Source organism: Lagenorhynchus albirostris, chromosome 15 (genome assembly GCF_949774975.1).
Source record: "Lagenorhynchus albirostris chromosome 15, mLagAlb1.1, whole genome shotgun sequence".
Classification (NCBI taxonomy): domain Eukaryota; kingdom Metazoa; phylum Chordata; class Mammalia; order Artiodactyla; family Delphinidae; genus Lagenorhynchus; species Lagenorhynchus albirostris.
This window is the reverse complement of record NC_083109.1, coordinates 24,749,273-24,776,047: the sequence shown is the minus strand read 5'-3', so window position 1 is coordinate 24,776,047 and position 26,775 is coordinate 24,749,273. Positions and strand designations below refer to the sequence as shown.

General features: G+C 48.4%; 1 protein-coding gene across 3 annotated transcripts; it reads right to left on the bottom strand.

Moving 5' to 3' along the window:
• Window positions 1–159: 159 nt before the first annotated feature.
• On the bottom strand, window positions 160–16,742 carry AHCY (adenosylhomocysteinase). 3 transcript variants are annotated; one of them, XM_060123443.1, is made up of 10 exons: window positions 16,587–16,742; window positions 11,019–11,209; window positions 9,801–9,876; window positions 7,985–8,134; window positions 6,783–6,895; window positions 6,102–6,309; window positions 5,923–6,010; window positions 5,705–5,822; window positions 4,706–4,900; window positions 160–1,306 (listed from the first exon to the last, which is right to left on the bottom strand). In XM_060123443.1, the coding sequence occupies exons 1-10, from the start codon at window positions 16,612–16,614 to the stop codon at window positions 1,175–1,177; spliced, it is 1,299 nt and encodes a 432-aa protein (XP_059979426.1). In that variant the 5' UTR covers window positions 16,615–16,742; the 3' UTR covers window positions 160–1,174. The 3 variants fall into 3 exon arrangements, with proteins under 3 accessions (XP_059979426.1, XP_059979427.1, XP_059979428.1); XM_060123444.1 differs by lacking the exon at window positions 16,587–16,742 and adding an exon at window positions 14,125–14,189 and having other exon boundaries at window positions 297–1,306; XM_060123445.1 differs by lacking the exon at window positions 16,587–16,742 and adding an exon at window positions 14,161–14,182 and having other exon boundaries at window positions 297–1,306.
• Between the last annotated feature and the right edge of the window lie 10,033 nt (window positions 16,743–26,775).

Below are 26,775 nucleotides of genomic sequence, written 5' to 3'. Positions count from 1 at the left end.
TGAAACTACAAAGCACCTAGCACTCAGGAGGTGCTCAATAAACAACAGTCCCCCCAGGAGCAATGGATCAAGCCCAAGTGGAAATGGGGAGAAAACAATATTATAAATTGGAACAGAAAAAAATAAGGTAGAGGAAATAAATACAAACAGAGATTACAATAAATATAAATAGGTTAATCTCACTTATTAAATGACGCTTAGGTTGGGTAAAAAACAGGCTGTTTACAAAAGACACACCTGAAGACACAAGAGTTCTCTCTTCATTTTACACAGTCTTCCAAGCCCAAGGGTGTGCCTGCAGCCCGTCACCCCACACTGCAACACAGCAGACTATTACAGCACATCAGACTATTACCCCTTGGCTTACACCCTACATCGTTGGCAGTGGATTATCTATAAAATAAAGGCTCAAAATTCTTTTAGGCACCAAAATTTTTATTAACCCACCTTCTTGCTCTCTTTTAACATTATAAACCAAATTAATCTCTTTTTGACCCAGAGTTGTGAAGAGAACATCAAGTTACAATGCACTTTTACGTTTCTCTGGCCCCTCTCAACCTCTGGCTGTCACTTCTCTCGTCCTTTCTTGGCTATCCCTTAACAATATATTCCAACCCCTGTAAAATAGGGACTAAAAGTACCAACCTCATCGTTCTGAGGTTTAAGAGAATGCCAAGCACTAAGCCGGGCTCTCAGGAGCATTCAAATTCCAACAGTTCCTCCACACCCTTTGACAGAGCTCCTTCTCATCTGTCATGGGCTGAGGAACCAATGAACCTATAAACCAAGAACATGGGTATAAAAAGTCCATAGGCCAAGTGAGGGCCTGGATGGTAAAGTGCATGGGCTTTGTGAACACCACTGCCAACTTCCAGCCTAAGGAAGGACTGACTGAGTGAGCAGTTCCAGAACCCCTGAGCTCATGGCTCCCTGTGGGTAACTCCCGTGTACCTCGATCATGACCAGGGCTTGAGGAGGGACTTCTCAATTCCCCCTGCCACACTTGGAACAGTATGAGGGATGCAGCAGAGGCCAAAGACTGAGTGACTAGCCCCAGGGAGTTGATGGGGAACATTATCAAACCAATCTCAAAGGTGGTGCCATTTGCTCTTGGGGAGGAGAGGTGGGACCCAGGCAAGGACAGCAGCTGGAAGGCAAAGGGCGGGCCTGGTTCTCAATAGCGGTAGTGATCAGGTTTGAAGGGGCCATCGCAGGACATGCCCAAGTACTGGGCCTGCTTCTCAGTCAGCTTGGTCAGCTTCACATTCAGCTTGCCCAGGTGGGCTTCAGCGACTGCTTCATCCAGCTGGGGAGAAACACAGAAAAAGCTGGAATCAGTGCCATGCTCTGGGATCCCTTACCTGCATCTAGCTGCCAAAAGAGGCAGGAACTGTTCTGTTGTGACATCTGCGGAGTGTTAAGCATATTACTTCATCCTATCCTCACAGCCAGCCTCCAGTGTGGCTTTTGGCTACTCAGCTCCCCTTCTTCAAGGGGGAACCAAGCTACATCCTCCCCTCCAAGCAGCCCTAATGGGACAATCAATTACATCTCCTTCCTTACCCTCCACCAACCTAAGCAGCTAACCAAAATGCTTCTCTGGAATTTATCTATGGACAGGACATATTTTCATGACAGGGGCTTTCAGGATTCCTAAACAGGGAGGCTATCAGTCTCTGCTCACCAGGGGCAAGTCTATTTGACAAATGAAGTGAATGTAGGGGGAAAAAAGAGCCAAGAGACAGAGAAAGAGCTCTGATGCCCCTGATCCCTGGATCCAGTGTCTGAATCTTAGACGCCTCCATTACAGAACCAATAGAGTTCCTTTTAGATTACACTGGTTGTGTTTGTTTCAAAATACATCCTTAGCACTGGTGGTATAGTGGTGAGCATAGCTGCCTTCCAAAATATGTCCTTAAAATCTTTGTCTATAAATTCATAAAACTCCTTCCTTCAAGAGGTGGAGCCTAAAAAAAAAAAAAAAGAGGTGGAGCCTAATTCCTCACCCCTTGAGTGACTCAATTCTAATGAATAGAATAAAGCAGAAGTGATGGTGTGTGACTTGGAGACTGGGTCCTAAAAGGCACTTCAGCTTCCTCCTTTGCTCTCCCCCTGAATCTGGGGGAGGCCAGCTGCCATCTCATGAGGAAACTTAAGCAGCCCTATGGAGATACTCATGTGGCAAGGAACCACCTGCCAACAGTGATGTGAAGCGGATCTTCCAGCTCCAGTCAAGCCTTCAGATGACTGCAGCCCCGGCTGACATCTCGACTACAACCTCATGAATTAAGCTGCTCTCAAACTCTCAACCCACAGAAACTGAAATAATAAATGTTTATTGTTTTAAGCCAGCAAGTTTTGTATTTAAACTGCTATACGGTTAACAGATAACTAATACACCAGCTTGAACAGGGTTTCTATCTACCACTCGCCACTGAAAGGATCCTGACTAATTAAAAAATTGCCATCTCCTTTCACAAATGTGGAAATCAAGGCTCAGAAAGGTGCAATGACTTGCCCAAGGTCACAAAGCTAGTTAATGACAGAGCTAGGATTTGAATCCAGGGTCCACCTGGCTCCAAAGTCCCATAACTTGTCTCAAGTTATCGTCTCCAAGGCAGCTTTGAAGAGACAGAACAGAAACCAAGGAGGACAGAGGCTGGGGTTAGATAAGGCCTATTTCTAAGTCTGACCAGTGCTGAAATGCATAAAGTGGGCCTGAGAAGAAGGGCAAGTGGCTGTACTTAGAGAAGGATCAACCTTAAGCGGGGCTCTCACTTTCTCAGCATCCAGCTCCGGGTGGGGCCTCTTTCTACCCCCAAGTCCCATCCTATAATGGCACAATAGCCTTTAACCACAGCCCAGCCCAGACAGCTTTACATTCCCAAGTGGTTTCACACTCACGGTCTCATTAGAGGCTCACAAACACCCTTAAGAAGGAGGCCAGGGTTTATTCTTCTATTTAACAAATGAAGAAACTGGGGAGAGGCAGGCAAAGGCAGGAGCAGAGCCCAGCCCTAAGTCCTAAGTCCACGTCAACTCTGGAGGCAAAATGAAGGTCTCCAGTGCCCAGAGGACACAATGAATTCTCCCTTCTCTTGGCCTGGCCTAGCCGAGAACACCCTTCCTTCTCCCTGCTGGGGAGGACATAACGGTTAACAACTTGGACAGGCAGGGGTGGGACATACTCTTGGCCCAATACTTTGCAGCTGTGGAGGCAAGTCACCCTCTGAAGCTTAGTTTCTTCTTCTGTAGGCTGGGTCTCTCAGAGCTGGTACAGAGATCAGTGATATTCAAGAGCGCTTGGTGCAAGTACCTTAAGAAATGGTGGCTGCTGTCTCTGTCATTGTTAACCAAGGTACGTAATCCCTCTCCCACATCTCGCATGTGAGATGTGAAGCCTGTCCCCAACCCGTATCTTGGCAGTGATGAAGGAAGAAGACGAGATGGGGCCAGGTGCTGGGGTAGGAGGTGAGCTCTTTGCCTTCTCACTTCCAACCCCAGCCTCATTTTAAAGGCCTGCCCAATCTCTCACTATATTCACAGTCGTATTTCCTCCAACTGAGATCAGATGAGGGGTCGAATGAGACTTTTTTAACCGCACAACCAGCATGGGGACCTGGCAGGCTGCCCAGGACAGGACAGCCCCTTGAGGCCCTTACAGGTAAAACCCCTGGTCAGGCAAGACAGTGCCTGAGGAAGACTAGGGGGAAAGGAGTTGGCTGGCTCGGGGGCAGACAACCCGGCCTCTTCCTGCTTCTCATCAGTTGGCAGACCAGCTTTTCAAAGGGTGGGAGGAGTGGTATGAAGACTCCACCGCAGCCTCTCCAGCAGCTAAGGGCTGGAAGCAAGAGCTACTCTTACCATTTAGCTGAGAGGGAAACTGAGGCCCAGTCAGGCAAAGTAGCAAAGCCAAGTTCACCCATGACACTGGCAAAAAAAAAGCCAGGACTAAAACACAGTGTTCTGATCTGTGGGAGAGGGCGGAGGCAGGGGGTGTTAGGACAAGCACTGGATTTGACGTCAGACGACCTCATTGTCATGGTTAATCTGACCACACACTCACAACACGTCAGGTGCCATGCTCAGTGTGTTAGTGGCATCATCCCATTCCAAGGCCACAATCACGCAGCCTAGAGGCTGCATTCGGCTTACAAACACGTCCAAGTTAAAAAACCTGGTTATATTTAAAAGCTGAATATTTCACATAAATATACTCATATCTAGCTTCCTTTGAAACGTCAGGAGCCCTGGTCCAGTGGGTCCAGGTTGCTCACAGGCAGCCAACCTCTTCAACTGGGGCACGTGCTCTTTGGTCAGTTCCCACCCAGCCCATTTGCCTGCCCAATCCCTGTGGGCATGTGGGTTTGTGACCTGTGATCTAAGGAAATCCTCACAATCCTTAAGGAGGTACCATCACCTTCGTTTTACAGATAAGGAAATGGAGGCACAGTTACACAGCCTCTAAGTGGTAAGGGTGAGATGCAAACCTGGGTGTGTCTCACTCCAAAGCCCATGCTCCTCTCACCACCCAGCCCTGCCACTCTGGGAGTTATTCCCTGCTTTGGACCCCAATTTCCTCCTCTGTTAAATGGAGAGAATGATTTCTGCCCTGCGGAGGACACTATGAAGATCTTCAAGGCCTGCATGGAGAGCCCAGGGCTGGACACATGACCCTTGGCCAGGGGTGGAGGTAGGAACCCACCTTCTTGGGCAGGAAGTGGACCCCAACGGGATACTTGTCTGGGTGGGTCCACAGCTCAATCTGCGCCAGCACCTGGTTGGTGAAGGAGTTGCTCATCACGAAGCTGGGGTGGCCCATGGCGCAGCCCAGGTTGACCAGCCGGCCCTCGGCCAGAATGATGATGCGGCGCCCATTCTTCAACAAGTAGCGGTCCACCTACAAGTGGGCAGCACAGCGGTAAGGGCTGGTGGGCACAGCTCCCAGTGTCCACCCCTATCCTCATCCTACCCTCCTGTCCAGCAGGCCTCCCGACCTCCAGCAGGGCCCACAAAGGGCCTGGACTGCCCCAGAACAACCTCCAGCACAGGGCCTGGCACACACAATTAATAAGAGCCAGTATTCGTTATGCAACCCTGAGCGGCAGACCTCATAGGTCTGCTGTGAGAATTTAAAGAGCTGACATGTACAAGGCACTTAGTTTAAGTACTACGTATTAGCTAATGTTATTATTATTGGCACATGCCCTGGGCTAAGAACATACATATAACCATATATACATATATATACAATATATATATAAAATTATCACATTTAATCCTACTAACAACCCTGTAAATTAAGTACTGCTATTATCCCCAGTCCACAGATAAAGGAACTGAAGTTTAAAGGGTTAAGTTCTTTGTCCAGAGCCACACATTACAAAGTGGCTGCAACATGAGCCTGGACAGTCTGAGGACAGATCCCACGTTCTCAATCACCATGCCTAGTAACAAGTTGAATGCAGTGGTACTCAACCTTGGCTGCACTTCAGAACCATCTTGGGACCTTTAAAAATGGGGATGCCTTGGCCTCACTCCAAGATTCCAGTTTAAGCAGCCCTGAAACCAGTCCCTCTTCCGCCCATCCCACTGCCCAGGTTGCCAGAGCCTCATCACCTGACTTCCTGGACGGCCAGCCCACGAGCACGCCCCCCTCGGTGCTCCATCCACCAAGCCTGCTGGCAGGGCTGGGGCTTCTCACCTGGGGCTTGATGTTCACCTTCTCCACAGCGTTCTCGTTCAGCCACTTGACGTCAATCTCCACGTCAAAGTGTCCGATGTTACACACAATGGCGTCATCTTTCATCTGTTCAAAGTGCCTGTGGAGGAGCCCCAGCCTGTGACAGACTGTCAGGGACCAAAAGCAGCCGCAAGCCTGCCCCCTCCTTCACTCCCTGGGACCCCCCGCCTGGCGCCTACCGGCCGAGGATGATGTCAATACAGCCCGTGGTGGTGACAAAGATATTGCCCTCCTGACAGGCCTCATCCATGATGGTCACCTCATAGCCTGTGTAGAGACAGTGTCTGTGCGTCATCCAGGGTGGCCTTGCCCCCGCTCTGGCCCCAGTGGCTGACAACCAACCTTCACCCTATCATACCCTCCATGGCAGCCTGAAGCGCATTGATGGGGTCGATCTCCGTGATGATGACACGGGCCCCGAAGCCCCTGAGGGCCTGGGCACAGCCCTTGCCCACGTCGCCATAGCCCGCTACCACCGCCACCTTGCCCGCAATCATCACGTCCGTGGCCCGCTTGATGCCATCTATGAGGGACTCCCGGCAGCCATAGAGGTTGTCAAACTTGCTCTGAAAGGAGAGGGGGCAAGGCGGCTACGGGGGCAGGCGAGGCCCTAGGGCCTCAGACCCGCTCTCAACATCTCAGCCTGGTGGGCCTTGGGCTGATCACCTCCTGGGACCTCTCCCCACCAGCTAATGTGCTCATGTGCCCCTTGCCCGGCTCAGTCCCACGACTTTCTCCCTGGCCTTTCTCTGCCAGTCCAGAAGGCTTCCTGCGGATCAACTACGAGAGATTGTCCGGTCAAAGAATCTGCTTCACGTTAAACCTCTTGATGCCCAGCTCTGAGGCTCACTGCACAGTTCTTTGCCTCTTTAATGCCTTTAATGCTTTGCCTCATGACCCTAAGTCTACAACCCCTTTCTCCCCTCAAATGAGGGCTAAGCCCCTAGCCTGCAGCCTTCCCAGGGGACTTTCTGCAGGGCCTACTCCTGAGCTGCTCTGGGAACCAACAGCTGGAGACATCACTGCCCCACAGGTTCACCTTGGTGACAGAGTCGTTGACATTGATGGCAGGCACCTTCAGGATCCCGCTGGCCATCATCTTGTACAGGTTGTGGACCCCCGTTGTGGTCTCTTCGGAGATGCCTCGGATGCCTGAACAAGAGAGGAGGGGATGAATTTCAGGCTAGGAAGGAGTGGCCCAAGGGACAGGGTGGCCTCTGAGATGAAACTCCAAGAGCCTCAGAGAGCCCACAACTGAACTCACCCAAATTCCTTACCTTTCCCTCCTAAAGCCGCTCCTCCTTCTGGGTTCCTATCTCTGTAACGGACACCACAGCCCACCTAATCACCTAGGCCAGCATGAGGGAGGAGCCACCACCATCACCAGGCCTAATGATTCTACCTCCCAACAACTCCCGAACTCATCACTTGCACTGTCACTGCCCTAGTCCCTGCCACCACTGTCACTTGCCCATCCCAGCCACAACTCATCCTCTACACAGCAGCCATTTTTTTTTGCTGTACGCAGGCCTCTCACTGTTGTGGCCTCTCCCGTTGCGGAGCACAGGCTCCGGACACGCAGGCTCAGCGGCCATGGCTCACGGGCCCAGCCGCTCCGCAGCATGTGGGATCCTCCCAGACCGGGGCACGAACCCGTGTCCCCTGCATCGGCAGGTGGACTCGCAACCACTGCGCCACCAGGGAAGCCCACAGCAGCCATTTTTAACATGTACATTTGCAGGGAAGTCTTTTCAGTACCATCCAATTACTTCCCTTTACTCTCAGGATCAAGCCAAACTCTTTTCTCAGTCTATTCTATTAAGTCTTTACACATCTGATCTTCACTAAAGCTCCAGCCACAACCTGCAATTCTCCCCAGTGAAGGAAGCTGCCATGCTGGCTAACTTTCTGTTTCATGAATGGTCTATCCATTCCTGCCTCAGGGCCTTTGCACTCACTACACTACCCCACTTTCCTCCCCACCTGCTTTTAACAAAGCTGACGGCTTCCCAGCTATTCTCAGCCCTGGCCTTGGCATGCCCTTGGGCCAGCCAGGCCTCCCCTAGCCACCCAGCCCCGAAGCCAGGCCCCAGCACACCTACAGGAGCCTGCTGTTCTCCCATCTTCCACAGAATCTGCTGCTCGAGGAACTGGGAGTCCTGCCAGGCCTGCTGATTTCATGCGGGCAAGCAGGCCCCGTTTAAATCACTAGCACCCAGCCCACCCACCCATCCTACTCACCTGACAGGAGCTGTGGGTACTTGGTGTGGATGAGGTTGGTGAGGTCACCACCATCGTCCAGAATCATGTTGAGGGGCCCGTCCTTGAAGTACAGCGTCTGCTCAATGCACCACAGATATTCCTCGTCCGTTTCACCCTTCCAGGCGTACACTGGAGAGTGAGTGGCACATCAGGGCCTGGCCCTCCCCACTGGTACTTGCTCCAGGGACCTACCTGGATAGAGCCAATACTATCTCCTTCCTAATTCCCATCCCCTGCCACCTCTAGCACCTCTGAGGACTCAGCAATGGTAAGAACACAACTTGGAGCCAGAGAAATCTGAGTGCAAATCCTGGTTCTGCACTCACCAGCTGTGTGACTTTGGGAAAATCAGTTCACCTCTCTGAGCCTCAGTTTCCTCATCTATAATAGTATGGATTATGAGACAGAGGCCAAGTACAGACACCCCCCCCCATATATAGGTATCTGGAAATAATTATTTCCTTTTCTACCTCTTCTGTCTGGGCCCCCAACCCAGTGACCAGGGCTCCTACCCACAATGCCTACTGCTAGGATGGAGGTGCACAGGGGCAGGAAGCCACACTCAGGTGGACCCAAGCGAGACAAGATCCAAGATTCATTATGCACTGAAAGGACTTGGTGGGCCAGCAGCCTCCGTGGTAGGTTATCCTAGGCAAGGTCTGGCCAAAAACTACTAACAGCAGCTACCACGTATGGAGCACTTTCTCTGTGCCAGACATTACTCTAACTGCTTCATGCCCCGTCTCATTTTTCCTCACAGAAACTCTGTGAGGCAGCCATTACCATCATCATCACTTACAGATGCCCAGAGAGGGGCTAAGATGTGCCCAGATCACTCAGCATGGCATTCCTGAGCAGGCATCAGAACCCAGGGCTCCTGGGAATTCGAGGGCAGACCAGTGGTTAGGACTCTGCACTTCTACTGCTAGGGGCCCAGGTTTGATCCCTGGGCCCCTAGGGTCAGGGAATTAAGATCTCGCAAGCCGCATGGTGCCGCCAAAAAAAAAGAAGCCAGGGCTCCTGACTGCCAGCCCAGGCTCCTCCCATCATATGGGACAACTGAGACACAGGTGTGGGGCTCCCATGAACCTCCTGTGAGCAAAGGATACCTGCCAAAGCAGGGCCAGCTTCCCCTCCCCCAAACTGGGGCAGACAATGGTATTAAAAACAAAACCTTTCCCAGAAAAGGGCCATGGAGCCCAAACTAGGCTGAGGAGTTGGGGACAGGCTGTTCCAAGCTTGGTCAGTCTTTGGAGAGGTCCTCCCCCACTCTTTACTCTCCACCTGTGTCTGGTTAGAAGGAACTGTGAATGTCCTATTTCATCATCATCAGAGCTAACCACTGCCCTCCTCAAGCCCAGGCAGACTTGTGTCTATTTCCCCAGCAGCTTGTGAGAAAGTCTTTCCTCTTTGGTCCTGGTATTTCCCCAGCGCCCTAGACCATCAGATACTACACAATGGACCTCTGGGACTTTTTTATGCCCAGTATCCCTCCCTGATTCTTTCGGAAACAGACCCACATCATTCCTTTAGAGGATTTCCCCTCTTCAACATCATGTGGTTCCCAATCATTAGATCCCACCCTTCCTGATCACATGACTTGAACTGGGCAAGTAAGTGCCTTCAATAGGATTTTAGATGACAGTTGGACAAAACAGTTCTTTCCAATGGGTCACTAGGCTAGGATTCTGTGGCCATGACTCCTCTCCTCTGCCGCAGGGAAGTCTGTAGCAGTAAAAGTCAGTGAAGCCATCAGCAGGAGTGAAGCCATCCCCCAGCAGCAAGCTGGCCTCACCTGGAATGCCAGCCTTGGCAATGGCAGCTGCTGCATGGTCCTGGGTGGAGAAGATATTGCAGCTGGACCACCGCACCTGAAAGAGCCAGCAAAACAGGGCTGCTCGCAGACAGTTCAGAAGACCAAGGTCACTGGACAGGGATAAGAAAACGCCCTGGAGCTAGGGCCGAGAGGCTCGGGATCTACATCCAGCCAGTTCTGCAACCTCAGGCTGGGTTGCAAATGGCAACCAGTGGATGGGAGCCAGAGCACTGACAAGACCCAACTTATGTTAAAACATGGCTCTGCTGTGTGGAAGGGAAAAGGCTCCACACGGAAGCAAGGAGACAAGGGCAGAAGCTGTTGTTAGAGTTCGGACAAGAAATGCACCTCTAGCAGTGGAAGCGATGATGCGTGTACTTTGAGGGCTGAGCTGACAGGATTGCTGCAGGGTCCGTTGTTGGAGTAAGAGAGCAAGAGGAGTCAGGGACGACCCCAGGTTCTGAACTGAGAGGGCCTGTAAGGCTGAAGTCTGCATCTGCCTACACGGGGAAGCCTCCAAGAAGAGAAGGAAATCATGCGTTCCTTTGGACATGTTGAGACTGAGAGGTCAATCAGATCTCCAAGTTGAAGTGATACATCAGCTGCTGGGTATACAAGTCTGGAGTTCCAGGGAGAAGTCCAGGCTAGTACATAAAACTGGGAGTCATCACCATATAGACAGCATTTAAAGCCATAAAATCAGATTGCCAAGAGCGTGAGTATAGAAAAGAAAGAAGAGGTACAAGGACTGAACCCTGGTGTGTTCTGTAGCTGACTTTTGCTGCTCTGCCCTGCCCCCTCCTTTGGGAAACATCTTGCCCCCAGAGAAGTTGGAAGAGCTGCAATCATTGGTACACATAACCCAGGCTGAACCAATCAGAGCGCGCCATCCTTCCAGCAGCCATGATTGGCCAAGGGCAGGCACATGACCCCAGGAAGGCCTGGGAGAGCCAGTCCTTAGACGACTCAGTAGGACGCCGGGCTTGAGTTTTTCCTATTAGAGCTCCCCAGTCAGGAGAATGTGAACTGAGGGCAGTCAGACACCGTCTTCCCAGGGAGAGAAAATCTGCAGAGCAGTCACGACAAATGGAGGTGAGGGGGCACTGTGACAAGGCTGTAGCTGGACCCCCTGCTGGGCCTGAGGGGGCACAAGACTGGAGTTCCCCACTGCACAAGAACTGCTGCTGCCGGCCTCACCTCAGCACCCAGGGCAACGAGGGTCTCAATGAGGACAGCTGTCTCCACGGTCATGTGCAGGCAGCCGGCAATGCGGGCGCCCTTCAGTGGTTTGGAGGCCGAGTACATCTCCCGCATGCGCATCAGGCCCGGCATCTCATTCTCTGCGAGGTCCAGGGCCTTGCGCCCCCAGGCGGCCAGGCCGATGTCAGCTGTAGGGGCAGGATGGATGGGAGTTCGTGAGCCACCTCATCCCACGAACCACAAAGCACCGCCACTCAGCACTCCTCCACTTGCGGACTCGAAGCACTAGACTGGGTAATCTGGTCACTGCACTCTCTCACTCACGCAACAGGGATTTATGGAGCCAGGGCAGTCAAAAAAGAAAGACATGGTCCCTGCCAGTAACCACAGCTTACTTACAGCCTTGTGGGAGAACACATTTAATCAAAGAAGCACACAGGACCATGAATATTACAACACAGGTAAGTGCCCCCTTGAAAAATAGCTATCGGCCTATATATACCTCCTGCTACCCTTTCTGCTGCCACCTACCAACGTCCTCATTCCCTAAAGATTTTAGCTCCTGGCTCTCCACATTCCTAGTCACCACTCTTGGTGACTTCAGCACTCATAAATGATATAATCTAACACCTTGGACTCGGCACAGCTCCTTGATCTCCTTGAAGATATAAAAATGCTGCTCCAGTCCCAATGTTTCTCTCCACATGGAGGGAACTCATCTGTGTAACTAACACTCTGGGCCTCTCTCTGCCCCAGGGGAAGTGGAGTGACTTGTCTAGTAAACTTAGGAGGAATAAATTGGGCATGTGCAGTTCAGGTCTCTCTTCTTTTGCAAGCAAGCAGCAGCCAACCTACCTGCAGGAAGTGTGTTCTTCCACATAGAGACCTACCCAGGCCTGCCCTGCCTGTAACTGGTGGATTAACGGCTGAGTTTGGGGTTCAGTTAGCATGATCATTGGGACTTTGACAGTAATCTACATTCTCTGGCTTCGATGTTATTAGTCATCCCTTGGTCTCTACAGCAGATTGGTTCCGGGAACGCCTGTGGACACCAAAATTCTCAGATGCTCAAGTCCCTTATATAAAATGGCATAGTACAATGAATACTACTCCTCTCCCTTATAATCTCACCCTCCCTCCCCTGCCACACTAGCCCATTCTCAAGGTCAGTCCCTAGGTCAGTGTTTGCAAACTTCCCTGATAAGGGTCATCTGGCATGCTTACAAGTCTCCCCTGGGGAATCAGATTCAGTAGGTCTAGGATGGGGCCTGGAACTCCTCGTGATTTTTATCTTTAGGGGAGCTTAGATCCTGCCAATCACCCAAAAGGGGTGGTGGGTGGGAGGCAAAGGACTATAGAGAATTTAGTAAGAAATAATAAAACCAACTAAGTCACTCTGCTTCCTACTGTACATCTAAACAACTTCACAGATGCAATATACCCCCCATGGGAGGGACTACTCCTACTGTGCCTCAGCACACACCCACTCCACCCCTGCCCACTTCGGCAGGCCATCACCCATGATACTCTCCCTTGGAAATCTTGATTTCAAGCAACCGACTCTGGCCATGTCCCATCTTTCCAAAACTCTCTGTCTAGAGCCCAAACTCCAATAAAGCTGCAACGGGTCAGGTCAGAACCTTTAATCCGTTTATCCTACCAATTATCACTGTCCCTCACTGCACCCTTCATGTTCTCAACATGGTCCACAATTTAGATTCCACTGTCCCTTCTACCCTCTTGTTCTCTGAGAACTCCTCAGCAAAACTCCCACCCTGGTTAAACCCAGCCCTCCACTGCACCCACGTCATTGAGCCCAGCAGGAGGAAAATGATGACCACACCAAGAGTTTCATTTATTAAGACCACAAATCTCAAGGGACACTCCAGCAATCTTATTACATCTTCTTAGTAAATTTACCACCTTTCCCACTCCAAACTTCTAACCTTTCCTCATCAACTGATGACCTCACTTCACAATTCATCGAGAAGAATTCAGAACAATGCCACTCTTCCTCCAGGAATCCACTAGTCCTCCTCACATGTAGTTACGGACCAGGCATTCCTTTGTTACAACAGACAGAGCTGTCTCTGCTCTGTGGGGTCTGATCCCGTATTGTTTTACCTCCTTGATGACTTCACTACTCCACTAAAACTGCTCTTCTCAAGGTCTCTGTAAGGCCTAATCCCCATAACTAATGGTCAACTACCTATGTTCATGTTTCTCCCTGCAGCACGAATAGCACTAAGTACTCTCTCCTGAAACCCTTTCTTTGCTTGGCTTCTATGCCTGTCTTTCCGTGGCTTCCCTACCACTTTCCTGGATCCTCTTCCTGTTACAGACTCTAAAGTTTAGAAGCCCTCAGGGATTCATCATCTCCCTCTTCTGTCCTACCAGATGAGCTCATCCCATTTTATGGCTTGAAATACCTTTTCTATGGAAATGTCTCCCACACATTCATCTCCAGCCCAATCTTCTCCCCTGAACTTGAGACTCATATAATCCAACTGCCTATTCAGCATCTCAATTTGGATGCCCAACTAGATTATGTGTCAAGTTTGAGCCCTCGTGACTCCTTGCCTTCACCCCCAAACTTGTCACTCCCCAAATCTTCCCATTTTAGGAAATGAAACCACCATTCGACCAGCTGCTCCAGCCCAAAACTTACGATTTCTTGATTTCTCTTTCTCCCTTGCACCCCCTTTCAACCCATCAGCACACTGTTGGCTCAACATCCCAAATACAAGCAATCCAACAGCATCTCATCACCTTGGATCACTGAAGCCACCTCCTCAGTGGTCTCCCTGCTCCCACGTACTATTCTCCCCACAGAAGTCAGAGAAACAAACTTTTCAATTTTAAAATATATCACCTCCATTCTTCTGCTCAAGTAAAAAACAAGCCAACATCCAATGGCTTCCGCTTAACCATGAATAAAATCCTAACTCATCACATGGCTTTAGGGTCCTACCCAGGTGACTGCCCACCCTTCTCCCCCATCTCTCCACCCTCTTCTCCCCCTCTCTAGTTGCTTAACCACATGAACCTCCGGGTGAGCTAAACTCATTCCCACCTCAGGGCTTTAACCAAGCAGCTCTCTTACCCTGGAAGGCTCCTCCCCAAGCACCTGATACAGTACCTGGCACACAGCAGGGGCTCAACAAAAACCTGGAAACAGGAAAGAACTTGGTATATTGTTGCTGGAGGAACAGAGTGTGCCAGGGTGACTCTAGTAGAGGGAGTAAGATGATGAGTCAGGACTTTATTCCTATAGAGTTTTAAGGGGAGTATCATGACCAGACTTGTCTTCCGAAAAGCCCTCTTTGGTTGCTGCATGTATCTGTGGAGCAAGAGACCCGGGGACACCTTTGAGGAGGGAGACCAGGACTGGGGTGGTGGCCACAGAGACAGAGAATTGAGCAGATCTCCTCACTTATAAAATGGAGACAATACTACTATATTATCCGTATGCATGTCTGTCCCACCCTCATCCTTGAGTCACCCTTGTACCTCTAGTGCCCAGCTGGGCCTGGCACAGAGAAGGGGTCCACAAATGTTTACCAACCACACCTGTTGTTAGGACTGAATGAGAGAAGGTCCACGAAAGGGGCTGGCAAGAGACAGGGTTAGCAAACAAGAAACAAATCTGAACCTAGTCCAACTCCCAGCATTTACCAATGAGGAAAGGCTCAGAGAAGGGTTTGCCCCAGGTTCCACAGCCAGTCAATGGCAGAGGCAGAACTGGTGGCCAGGGAGGGCTACAGCCAGAGGCTCCTGGGAGGCACACAGCAGTAGCGGACAATGGTTCCCGTCCTATCCTAAGCTTCACCCCCTCTGCCACCACCTGTCCCTCTAGCCAAAAAGAACTCTTTCACTGCCCTCAGGACAGCTGTGTCAGCCCTGGTGTTTTCGTGGGTCCCTCAGCTCCAAGGGCACAGGAGGGTCTGGCACTCTAAGCTCTGGGGGTTTTGGTGCCCCGGAGAGCTGAGGACTTGCAGAGGTTGCAGTAACACCTGTCCCAGGACAAGCTAAGAGGCATAATAGCAAAACCCTCTCTGAGCCTCAGTTTCTTCATCTGTAAAGTGGGAATAATCATCCCTAACCTTCTATGAGCCCTGAGGATTAAAGAAGATGCCATATGGGCAAGGTCGGGCACACTGTGCCCTCCCTGATGGAGGCGTCCTTCCTCCAACCCTACCTAGCCAAGCTTCTCCACTTCCAAATGCAGCCTTATCTGCTGCCACACAACCCAAAGCCCTCAACCCTAACCCATCCAACTCTCCACAGTGTAACATGTCCCCATTCCAGTTCTGCCACTGGACCTTGACTTAGTCTTTCTGGGCTTCAGTTTCATCCACACAATAGGGACAATAACCTTCTCTGGCCTGCTACTTGATAAACTACTATTGACAGGTTGTTATTTTCCACAGTCTTTGCAAGTCACTTCCTGTTAGGGCTTCAGTTTCTTCCTCTGTATCATGAGATAAAGTCCACCTCTAAAGATCATTCTGTAAACAAATGTAAATCCCCAGATACATAGCAAGTGCTCCATGAATGATGCTTTTCTCCAGGTTGAATGGTGTCTTGAATTTACTTTAAAAATTGCTAGCCAGGCTGAACTGGTTTTTGCTGAAAGGTCATTAGGGTTATTCCAAATGTGGTCACTTATATACAGTGGTGAAAAGGTGGGCACAGCCTGGGTTCATATCCTGCTCCACCACCTCCCAGCTGTAAAAATGTGGGCAAGTTACCTTTTTTCCTGGGTTTCAGTAAACCCATCATAAGATGAGAAAGTAATAGTCCCTTCCCTAAAAACCCATTAGAATAAAATGAATTAATCTATAATAAACGTAGAAGGCAATGCCCATTCCATAGTAAACGCCCAATAAACGTTAACTATCAGTGTATCAGCTTCAATCCATAGAACAGGAGGAAGAATTTTTCTAACCACTCCAAAATTTCTTCGAGATTCTCTGTATGACTGTACCTTCTGGCGAGGTGGGTGACCCCAAAAGGTTGAGTAACAAGCCCAAAGTCCCTGGTAAGTGGACTAGCCCGGCCTCAGGCTTAGTCTCCAGGCCTCTCCCCACGTGCCCTTCGGGGCCCCAGTGCCCTCGCCTTCCCTGTAGGAGGCTCAGAGAGGGTGGGCACTTGCCCGGGACCACCAAGTAGCCAAGGAGCCGGTCCAGGCCCAGGAGGCAGGATCCAGGCCCCCTAGGTCCCGGCAGGTGCCACTGGTCCCAGGCCGTGGCCAGGTGCCCGCTGCCCGCCTGCCCCAGGAGGCTCTGGCAGAACACGCCGCCAGTTCGCTGCTCCGCGGGCCTCGCTGCTGCACCGGCCTCGCGGGGCACGCCGGGACGCATAGTCCGCGGCCGCCTCCGAAGACCCGCTTGCGGCGGCGGGAGAACTCCAACCCCCAGACGGCCTCGCGCGGCCAAGACCGCGTTGTGCCGGCGATTCAAGGGGGTCCTTCTGAGCACCCCGGGTCGGCTCCGCGGCAGCCGCCCCAACAGGCCCCCAGCGGAGGCGGGGCAGACGCGGCCGACTGCACGTCCTGGAACTCACCGACTTTGTAAGGCAGCTTGTCCGACATGTCGGCGGCGTTTCCGCACGGAGTGATGGATACGAGCGAAGGGTGCCGAGCCGCGGGCCGAGGACTGGAGCGCGGCAGGCGGCGCCGGTTAGGGGCCTGCGCGTGGCGCCGGCGCCTTTAAATATCTTCCCCTGGTTTGCATATTCATGAGTCCCGCTGGATCTGAGCCATAGGGGCGGGGCAAACGCACGGGGGCGGGGCCGGAGTGAACTTTGGTCCCTGCTGAGCGCAGTTTTTTTCCCATGCGGTCCTTCCACCTCCCGCCCTGGGCAGCGAAGGGAGATGGGGATAGGCCTGAGAACTAACTCGAGGCTGTTCTTTCTTTCATTCGTTCAACCAGTAACACTGATGTCAGAACCGGGTGAAACTGAAATTCCAACCAGTTCACTTCCCCGAACCTCAGTTTCTTCTTCAGTAAAGTGGGCAGAATGATACCTACCATACAGATTCTAAGTTGCAATATGTCAAGTTCCTAGCACATCCTAGACCTTCCACCCTCCTCCCACTATCCTGAGTTTAGTTAAATTTGTGTGCGTGTTTATACTTTTACTACATATGTATAAATCATTAAATGCTTCATAGAATTCTTTCTGTGTTTAAAACCTTCATATAAATGGTACCATACTGAAAAAAAAAAAACAATGGTACCATACTGTACTTATCCTTCTGCAGTTTGCTTTTTACTGTTAAGAGCCATGCATAGACTTTGAATGTATTCATTTTTGCTTCTGTATAGAATTTCATTGTCTACATCCCATGATTAATTTATCTGTTCTCCAGCTTGCTGGCATTCGGGTTGTATAGTCAGTCTGCCATTATTGCATACATGGAAAAATGAACATTGTCTCTTAGTGCCCATGAGTTGGTGTCTCTGGGCCATAAGTGTACTTAAGGGTGAAGTTTATGAGCTGAAGGCACATTTTTAACTTTCCTAGATATTGCCAAATTGTTTTCCAAAGTAGTTTATCCTCTCACCAGCAGTGTCTGAGAGGGCTTGTTGTTCCACATCCCTGTCACCACTTGTCAGTCTGACATAAATTTTTGTTAAACTGATGGGTGTGCAAATCTCCTTGTGGTTTTAATCGGCCACCTGAAGACTCTTTAACATCTCTCTAGGAACCCTCTGCCCTAGCATCCACCCAGCTGCTATCTCCTTCCTCTCCTTCTCATACTTTTTCAGAGTTGACCCATTCTGTGTCTGTGCTTTCTCACCACCCACTCAGTCCTCAGCTGTGTGATCTCCACCCCCAGGTCTCTGCTGAAACTGCTCCAGCCAAGGTCAGCAGGGAACCTGGCTGAATCCAAAGGATGTGCCTCAGTCTGCATCCCAACTCACCTCACTGCTGCACACAATGTGCCCTTGGCCTCCACTTTCCTGACTCTCCTCCCACTCTCCACAGGGTAACTTCTCTGGCCTAAGCAACTTCCTATCCTTCACTAGCGACTTCAAGTGTTGATGTTCCTTTTTTCTCTTACTCTGCTCCATCTTCCAGGCCCATCTCACCCACAGTTATGGCTATTGTGACCACTTATATCCAGGTAATCCCAGTGTTCATGGAATAAAACACTGCCTTACCCCAGACACTGCCTGTTTCGCTTCTCAATTACATGCCCCTTCTCCCTGGAGTTACCACTACAGTGATTAATGTTTAATGTCTTTATCATTCCCTTGCTTTTTAAAAATGGATGTTACTACTTCTATGACTCTCCTAAATAATACACTGTTTAGTTTTGACTGTGTTTTGCCCTTGTATAAATGAAATCATACTGAATATATTCTTCTGCAAGTTGCTTTCTCATTCAACATTGCTTCTGAGAGTCATTCATGTATATACTGTAGCTATGGTTCATTTATTTTCATTTCTGTTTAATCCACTTATTTATTCATTCTATTGTTGATGGACATTGGGTTGTTTCAGGGTTTTTTTGTTTTTTGTTTTTTATTTATTTTTGGCTGCATTGGGTCTTCGTTGCTGCGTGTGGGCTTTCTCCAGTTGTGGCGAGTGGAGGCTACTCTTTGTTGTGATTTGCGGACTTCTCATTTTGGTTGGTTTTTTTGTTGCGGAGCACAGGCTCTAGGTGCGTGGACTTCAGTAGCTGCTGCACGCAGACTCCGTAGTTGTGACATGTGGGCCCTGGAGTGCGCAGGCTCAGTAGTTGTGGCACACGGGCTTAGTTGCTCCGCGGCATGTGGGATCTTCCCGGACCAGGGATCGGACCCGTGTCCCCTGCATTGGCAGGTGAATTCTTAACCATCATGCCAGCAGGCAAGTCCCTGTTTCAGTTTTTTGCTACTACAAAGAATACTGCTCTAACATTCTTATGTATGTGTGTAGATCGATACAGATATAGATATAGATAGATATAGATATAGAATTTGGGAGTTGAATTACTTGAACAGATATGCTCATGTCCAACTTAACTAGGTAATATGAAACTGTTTCCTAAAGTGGTTGCATCAGTCTATACTCTGACCAGCAGTGGATAAAAACTCTTGTTTTATGCCCTTATCAGCATACCAATTTTTTTTTTTCCAATCTGGCAGGTATGAAATGATTTCTCATTGTGGTTTTAATTTGCATTTCTTTGACAACTGTGACTAATGAGGTAGAGCATGTGTTCATATGTTATAACCCATCTGGGAGTCTTTGTCTGTAAAAGTTCCATTCATGTCTTTGCCTGTCTAAAACTAGGTGGTTTGTTTTTCTTTTCAGCTAATAGGAATTCTTTTTTTTTTTTAATTTATTTATTTTATTTATTTTTTATTTTTGGCTGCATTGGGTCTTTGTTGCTGTGCGCAGGATTTCTCTAGTTGTGGCGAGCAGGGGCTACTCTTCATTGCGGTGCATGGGCTTCTCATTGCGGCAGCTTCTCTTGTTGTGGAGCACGGGCTCTAGGCACACGGGCTTCAGTAGTTGTGGCACGTGGGCTCAGTAGTTGTGGCTCACGGGCTCTAGAGCGCAGGCTCAGTAGTTGTGGCACACGGGCTTAGTTGCTCCGTGGCATGTGGGATCTTCCCAGACCAGGGCCCGAACCCGTATCCTCTACATTGGCAGGCGGATTCTCAACCACTGCGCCACCAGGGAAGCCCAATAGGAATTCTTTACATATTCTGGATAATAGTCCTTTGCTAATTATATGTGATGCAAATATCTTCTCCAGGTTTGTGGTTTGTGTCCTCACCCTCTCTCTGTTGTTTTTTGATAAATAGAAATTCTTAGTTTTAATATAGTCAGATTTATCAATCTTTGCCCATAGTGTTAGTGGCAGTTTTTGTCTTGTTTTAGAAAACCTATATACCCCAAAGTCATAAAGAATTTCTCCTATATTGTTATCCCAAAGTTTTATAGTTCAAATATGTATGTGGTGTGAGGTAGGAATTCTATTTCATTTTTTTCCCATAAGGATAAGCACTTGTTCCAGCACCACTTATGGGATAGTGCACCCTTCTCCCAGTGACCTATAGAGCCATCTCTGTCATACATTAAGTGTCCATAAATCCACGGGTTATTCCTACCTCTCTATTTTGACGCATTGATCTGAAATTGGGAAATCAAATTAGTTGAAATTACTAAAGATTTATAATAAATCTTGATTTGGTAGGGGAAGTCCTCCCACCTTGTTCTTCTTCAGGGGTATCTTGTGGGAGTTCCCTAGTGGCTTAGTGGTTAGGATTCTGGGTTTTCACTGCTGTGGCCTGGGTTCAATCCCTGACCAGGGAACTGAGGTTCTGCAAGACGTGCAGTATAGCAAAAAAAAAAAAAAAAAAAAAAAGAGCATCTTGCACTGTCTTAGACATTTTAGAGTCACCTTGTCAAGTTTTAGGGGGAAAAAAGCTTTTCTGAATTTTTACTAAAATTGTATTAATCTGTAAATTACTTAGGGGGAGAGTTAACATCTTTATGTCATTGAGTATATCAACATTAACATGGTACATATTGATGTATATATTGATATATATTTTTATATACATATATATTTACATGCATTTCTGCACTTATTTATTTTATTTTGTGTTTTTGGTTTTTTCTCTCTCCATTTATTTAGATCTTCTTTAGTGTATTTCAATAAAGTTATTTATTTTTCTCGGGACTTCCCTGGTGGCACAGTGGTTAAGAATCGCCTGCCAATGCAGGGGACACAGGTTCGAGCCTCATCTGGGAAGATCCCACACTCTACGGAGCAACTAAACCCGTGCGCCACAACTACTGAGCCTGCGTGCTACAACTACTGAAGCCCATGCGCCTAGAGCCCGTGCTCTGCAACAAGAGAAGCCACCACAATGAGAAACCTGCACACCACAATGAAGAGTAGCCCCCGCTCTCTTCAACTAGAGAAAACCCACACAGCAACGAAGACCCAATGCAGCCAAAAATAAATAAATTTTTAAAACAAACTTATTTATTTTTCTCTATAAAGATCCTGAATATATTTTGTTAGATTGATTTCTAGGTGTTTTTTTATGTTATTTAAAATTTTTTTATTTTTTAGATGTTTGTGGCAGATGTTTACAAATGAATTACTTTTAGTAGATTGATCTTCTGTCCAGCAGCCTTGATGAACTCTTACTTGCTTTTTTTTTTTTTTTGCGGTTCGCAGGCCTGTCACTGCTGCGGCCCCGCCCCCAGACGCGCAGGCTCAGCGGCCAAGGCTCACGGGCCCAGCCTCTACACGGCACATGGGATCCTTCCGGACCGGGGCACGAACCCGTGCCCCCTGCATCAGCAGGTGGACTCCCAACCACTGCGCCACCAGGGAAGCCCCTCTTACTTGCTTTTAAATACTCGTGTTGACTATGTACACAATCATATCCTCTGTAAGCAAGGATAATTTTGTTTCTTATTTTCCAATCCTGACACTGTTTTGTCTTTTTTTTCTTGCCTTACTGCACTGGCTGGACTTCTAGTACAACGGTAAATGGAAGAGGTGGACATTGGCCCCCTTATCTTGTTCTACTACCTCTTGTGTCCTTCATCTGATTGACTGACTGGCACCTCCCTCCACCAAGTAATTGCACATTTTATCATCATCAATAGAGCTATAGGGAATTACCTGGCAGTCCAGTGGTTAGGACTCCAAATTCTCACTGCCAAGAGCCAGGGTACAATCCCTGGTGGAGGAACTAAAATCCCATAAGCCTCACGGTGCGACCAAAAAAAAAGAGAGAGAGAGCTATAAAATCCGTTCCCCCTCCCCATGACCAACAGCCTAATTCCATCCTTCATCACCTCCCAGCTGGATCAGTGCACCAGCCTCCTCACTGGTCTTCAAGCATCCAGCCTAGCTGTGTCCCATTCATCCTCAACCCTATAGCCAGAGTGATATATATATATATATATATATATATATATATATATATATATAGGCCATACCACGTGGCTTGCAGGATCTTAGTTGCCGGACCAGGGATCAAACCTGGGTCCGTAGCAGTGAAAGCATGGAGTCCTAACCACTGCACCGCCAGGGAATTCCCCAGAGTGATATTTTGAAAACACAAATATGCCTATATTTTCCTCCTGCTTAAAACTGTTCATTGGCTTCCGGTTGCCTAAAGCAGTGGTCTCTAAAGTGTCTTTTTGATCAGTTTTTTTTTTCTCAAATACTATTACATTCCTTACAACATGACTGACAAGGACAGGAGTTCACAGGAGGAGGAGAACTGTCAGCTTCACCCTTTTCTGTTTGTTCGCTGTTGTGACTTTAGCATTATCTGGAACTTGCCATTTCTTTGCAGGAATATTTTGAAGCCAATTGTCCATTTTGTGGGGCTAATATAGGAAAACTGGTAACATGATATTTATGTTTGCTTAGCCTGACAGAGGCACACACTACACACACAGTGTACTGCAGAATTCTGAAAGGTGGGGGTAAGGACCCCACTGCCCACCCCTCCCAGGTGTGGACCCCCTTCCCTCAGGAAGTCTCTGCTACCTCACATGACACTGACCTCAGACAAAGGTCAGACATACAGACCAAGTGAGAGTAATGGTGTCAATTACTGACAAAAATCCATCCTAAGTGTACATCGTGCTTTGGGAGATAGCAGCTAAGGACATATTTGCTAATGTATGTAGTTTAAGTTCATTTGAACAAAACTTTCGGGGATTGCTGGCCTCAGGAGAAGGTCCAAGCACCTTCCAGGCCCTCCTTGGTGTGGTCCCTGCTATGAACCTCACCTTGTCTCTTTGCCCCCAACAGTAGCACAGTTCACATTATAGCAACTCAAAACTTGTGGATGGTTCTCCCACACCATGTTCTTTCCTGCCTTGATATTCTCTCCTTTCTCCCTGGATGCTCCCTGACCCCACACTTCCTGTCAAAGTCCCACTTGTCCTTTAAAGCCCAGCCCTTTCTTGACACCCCCACCCAGGCCAGAATAGATGTCTCCTCTGTGCTCCCACAAAATCCCTAATGCAACTCTAGCACTGTATTTTCCACATTGTTTCATATCATCTTTGCGGGGAGGCGGGACTCTTTCTCTTTAGCCCCAGGATCCAGCACAGACCCTGGTTAATTTTTTTAAATAATAATATAAATATTAATAAAACCAGAAGTTGAGGTCCTTCATTTATTCATTCATTAGGTATTGATCAAGTTCTACTAACTGCCAGGCACTGAGCTAGCTTCTGAGAATGCAGCTGTGATCAAGCCAGACACAGCCCCTGCCCTCATGGAGTTTGCATTCTAGTGGGCAAGGGGTGGAAAATAAAGAAATGAACAAGCAATTTCAGATAAGGATTTTTTTGTGCTGCCCAAAGGCCTTTGCACATGCTATTCCTTCTGCTTAGAAAGTTCTTCCTGACCCTTTGCATGAGAAGCCACTGATCTTCCTATAAATCAGGTGTGCCAAAATGTAGCTTTATTATTCTTTTTCTGTGACTCAGTGGAGAGAAGGAAGCCCTTCCAACCTGAGACTTTTGAAGTCCCTTCCAACCTGAGACACTGTGTTTCCCATTGCAGCAGTGTTGTCAGCCCTACTTTGATCCCTTGGGTTCCTAGGAAAATCATCCTGGGGAATTCCCTGGAGGTCCAGTGGTTAGGACTCCCGTCTTCCACTGCAGGGGGCACAGGTTCAATCTCTGGTCAGGAAACTAAGATCCTGCATGCCATGCCTCGTGGCCAAGAAAAACAAAACAAAAACAAAAAAATCATCCTGGCACATAGTAGATGCTTAATTTGTTGTCTGATTGACTGGTTGAATGAATGAATGTAGTTACATTTTACCTTTTGGACAATAAATCAAATTTATTTTTCATTCTAACATAGAGAAGTTGAAAAATAGAGAACGGGGAAAAAAAGCATCTGTCTTAGCCTGAGTTTCATAGAAAGTAGAACTCACAACGTAGGTTTAAGTTTGGACCTTTAGGGTGTGTGATCCAGGGGTGCAGACTGAGGGAGGACGAGGGAGCAGAGCAGAGAATGACCAGGTGGACAGCTGTATCACTTGGCTAGCCACCGCTCTGGGCTGCTCTATCTTACCGTGGAACCACCTGAGGAACTGAATGAAATGTGTGCTACCCACAGCTAGCTACATAATTTGCGATGCCCAGTGTAAAGTGAAAATGCAAGGCCCTTGTTCAAAAAGCATTGGGGTGGCAGAATTCCCCAGTGGTCCAGTGGTGAGGACTCCAAGCTCTCACTGCCAAGGGCCCAGATTCAATCCCTGGTTGGGGAACTAAGATTCGATAAGCCCCAAGGCTCAGCCAAAAAAAAAGAAAAAAAAAAAAAGCACTAGGGGGAGGGGAGAGTGCCATCAAAGTACTAAAATACAGAAATACAGAAGCTTTCCTTCTCTTCCGCAGTCTCTCTCCTGACTTATCATGTTTCTTATTTGCTATTTAATGTCACAGTAAGTAAAGAAAAATTTTAATTTAAACTTTACCATGCATCTTTATATTGTACAATGCAGTTTTTTGTTTGTTTGTTTTGTTTTGTTTTAGTGGTATGCGGGTCTCTCACTGTTGTGGCCTCTCCCGTTGCAGAGCAAAGGCTCCGGACGCTCAGGCTCAGCGGCCATGGCTCACAGGCCTAGCCGCTCCGTGACATGTGGGATCTTCCCGGACCGGAGCACGAACCCATGTCGCCTGCATCAGCAGGCGGACTCTCAACCACTGCGCCACCAGGGAAGCCCTACAATGCAGTTTTAAAGGTAAATATAAGAGCATTCAGTTCATATGTAGAATCACTAAAATAACAGAATTTGTATTTCATAGCTTGTATATGCATAAGTGTTTTGTTCTAACCAGAAAGAGTAAACAGTGCACACAAAAAACTTCCTTTGGGACTTCCCTGGTGGTCCAAAAGTTAGGACTTGGTGCTCACCCCGGTGGGGGAACTAAGATCCTGCAAGCTGCATTGTGCCAAGGAAAAAACAAAACAACTTCATTTTACTTTTTGATATTCGCACATTATATGTGCACGTTTTATCAGCACTCTGCCCTCAGCTTACTGGTGAGTAAGGAAGGACCAAAAGGAAGAGGAACTATGGATTTCCCCATCTTTCCTTTCCGTCTACATTTTCAGTGTGTTTGGCTAATACAGAGTAACATGAGAAAGACATGGCAGAGTCCCTTGGTTGTTAAGGTTTTTCTGTGTTCAAATCAAGCTCTGGTTTGTACTGGTTTGTGCTCTCTTTGAGTCTTGCTGAAATCCATACATCGTGCTCTGCTGGAATTTTGCGTCCATGGGACTTGGAGACCGTGATATTCACGCAGATATACATTGTCTGTACCATCATTTGAGAGAAAAAAGGGGGAATTATTGATCCACCAGCTTCCGACCCCAACAGGTCCAAGTGTCTCCCCACAGGTCATTAACCTGCCTGAGCTTCCAGGAGATGCATGCAAATGCCCTGAGCAAGAAACCTTGGGAGGGGAGCTAAAGGTATGGGCCAGGCCTGGGGCAGGCACAGCCGGGGATGCCCTGCAGGAAACTAGTAGGAGCCTGTGCAGAATTGGTTTCCCCAGCAGGCCTGGGATGAGAGGCAGGTGAGGTGGAGAGAATCCGAAGTGGGGCAGAGGAGGGTCTGACAGAACCACACAATCCTGCACCCACCACCCCGACAGTGCTGTCACTGCTTACTGTATTTTTTATATTTTTCCTTGTCGTCTTTACCTTTAATATATATATATTTATATATACATAAATATACTCATATAATTTTTATGTCACTATATGAGGATAATTTTCCTCCATTGTTTTGAGATATAATTCACATAGCATAAAATTCACCATTTTTAAATGTACAGTTCAGTCGTTTTGGTATAGTCACCGAGATTGTGCAACCATCACCATGATCTAATTCCAGAACATTTCATCACCCCATAAAGAAACCCTCTACCCATTAGCAGTCCATTCCTATTCTTGCCTCCCACCAGCCTCTGGCCACCACTAACCAATGTATTTTCGTTTTTGATAGGTTTACCTATTCTGGACGTGTCATATAAGTGCAATCATATAATATGTGACCTTCTTTTCATTTTTAGTTGAGGGGTATTTTATATACAGTGATATGCACAGAACTTAAGTATTATCTAGGTGAATTTTGACAAATGCATACACATGTAACCTATACTCCAACAAGAAAAGTGAATGTGTTTGAGGATAATTTTTTTTTAAGTGTTCATTTATTTATTTGGCTGTGCCAGGTCTTAGTTGCCACTTGTGGGATCTTTTAGTTGTGGCATGCAGGATCTAGTTCCCCCACCAGGGATCAAAGCTGGGCCCCCTGCATTGGGAGCGTGAAGTCCTAACTGCTGGACAACCAGGGAAGTCCAGAGGATAATCTTTTAAAAGTGCACATAGAGGGGGCTTTCCTGGTGGCGCAGTGGTTAAGAATCTGCCTGCCAATGCAGGGGAGATGGGTTCGAGCCCTGGCCCAGGAAGATCCCACATGCCGCGGAGCAACTAAGCCTGTGCACCACAACTACTGAGCCTGAGCTCTAGAGCCCGCAAGCCACAACTACTGAGCCCATGCGCCACAACTACTGAAGCCTGTGCGCCTAGAGCCCGTGCTCTGCAACAAGAAAAACCACGAGAAGTCCGCTCACCGCAGTGAAGAGTAGCCCCCGCTCACTGCAACTAGAGAAAGCCTGCGGGCAGCAATGAAGACCCAACACAGCCAAAAGTAAATAATAAATTCATTAATTTTTTTAAAAAGTG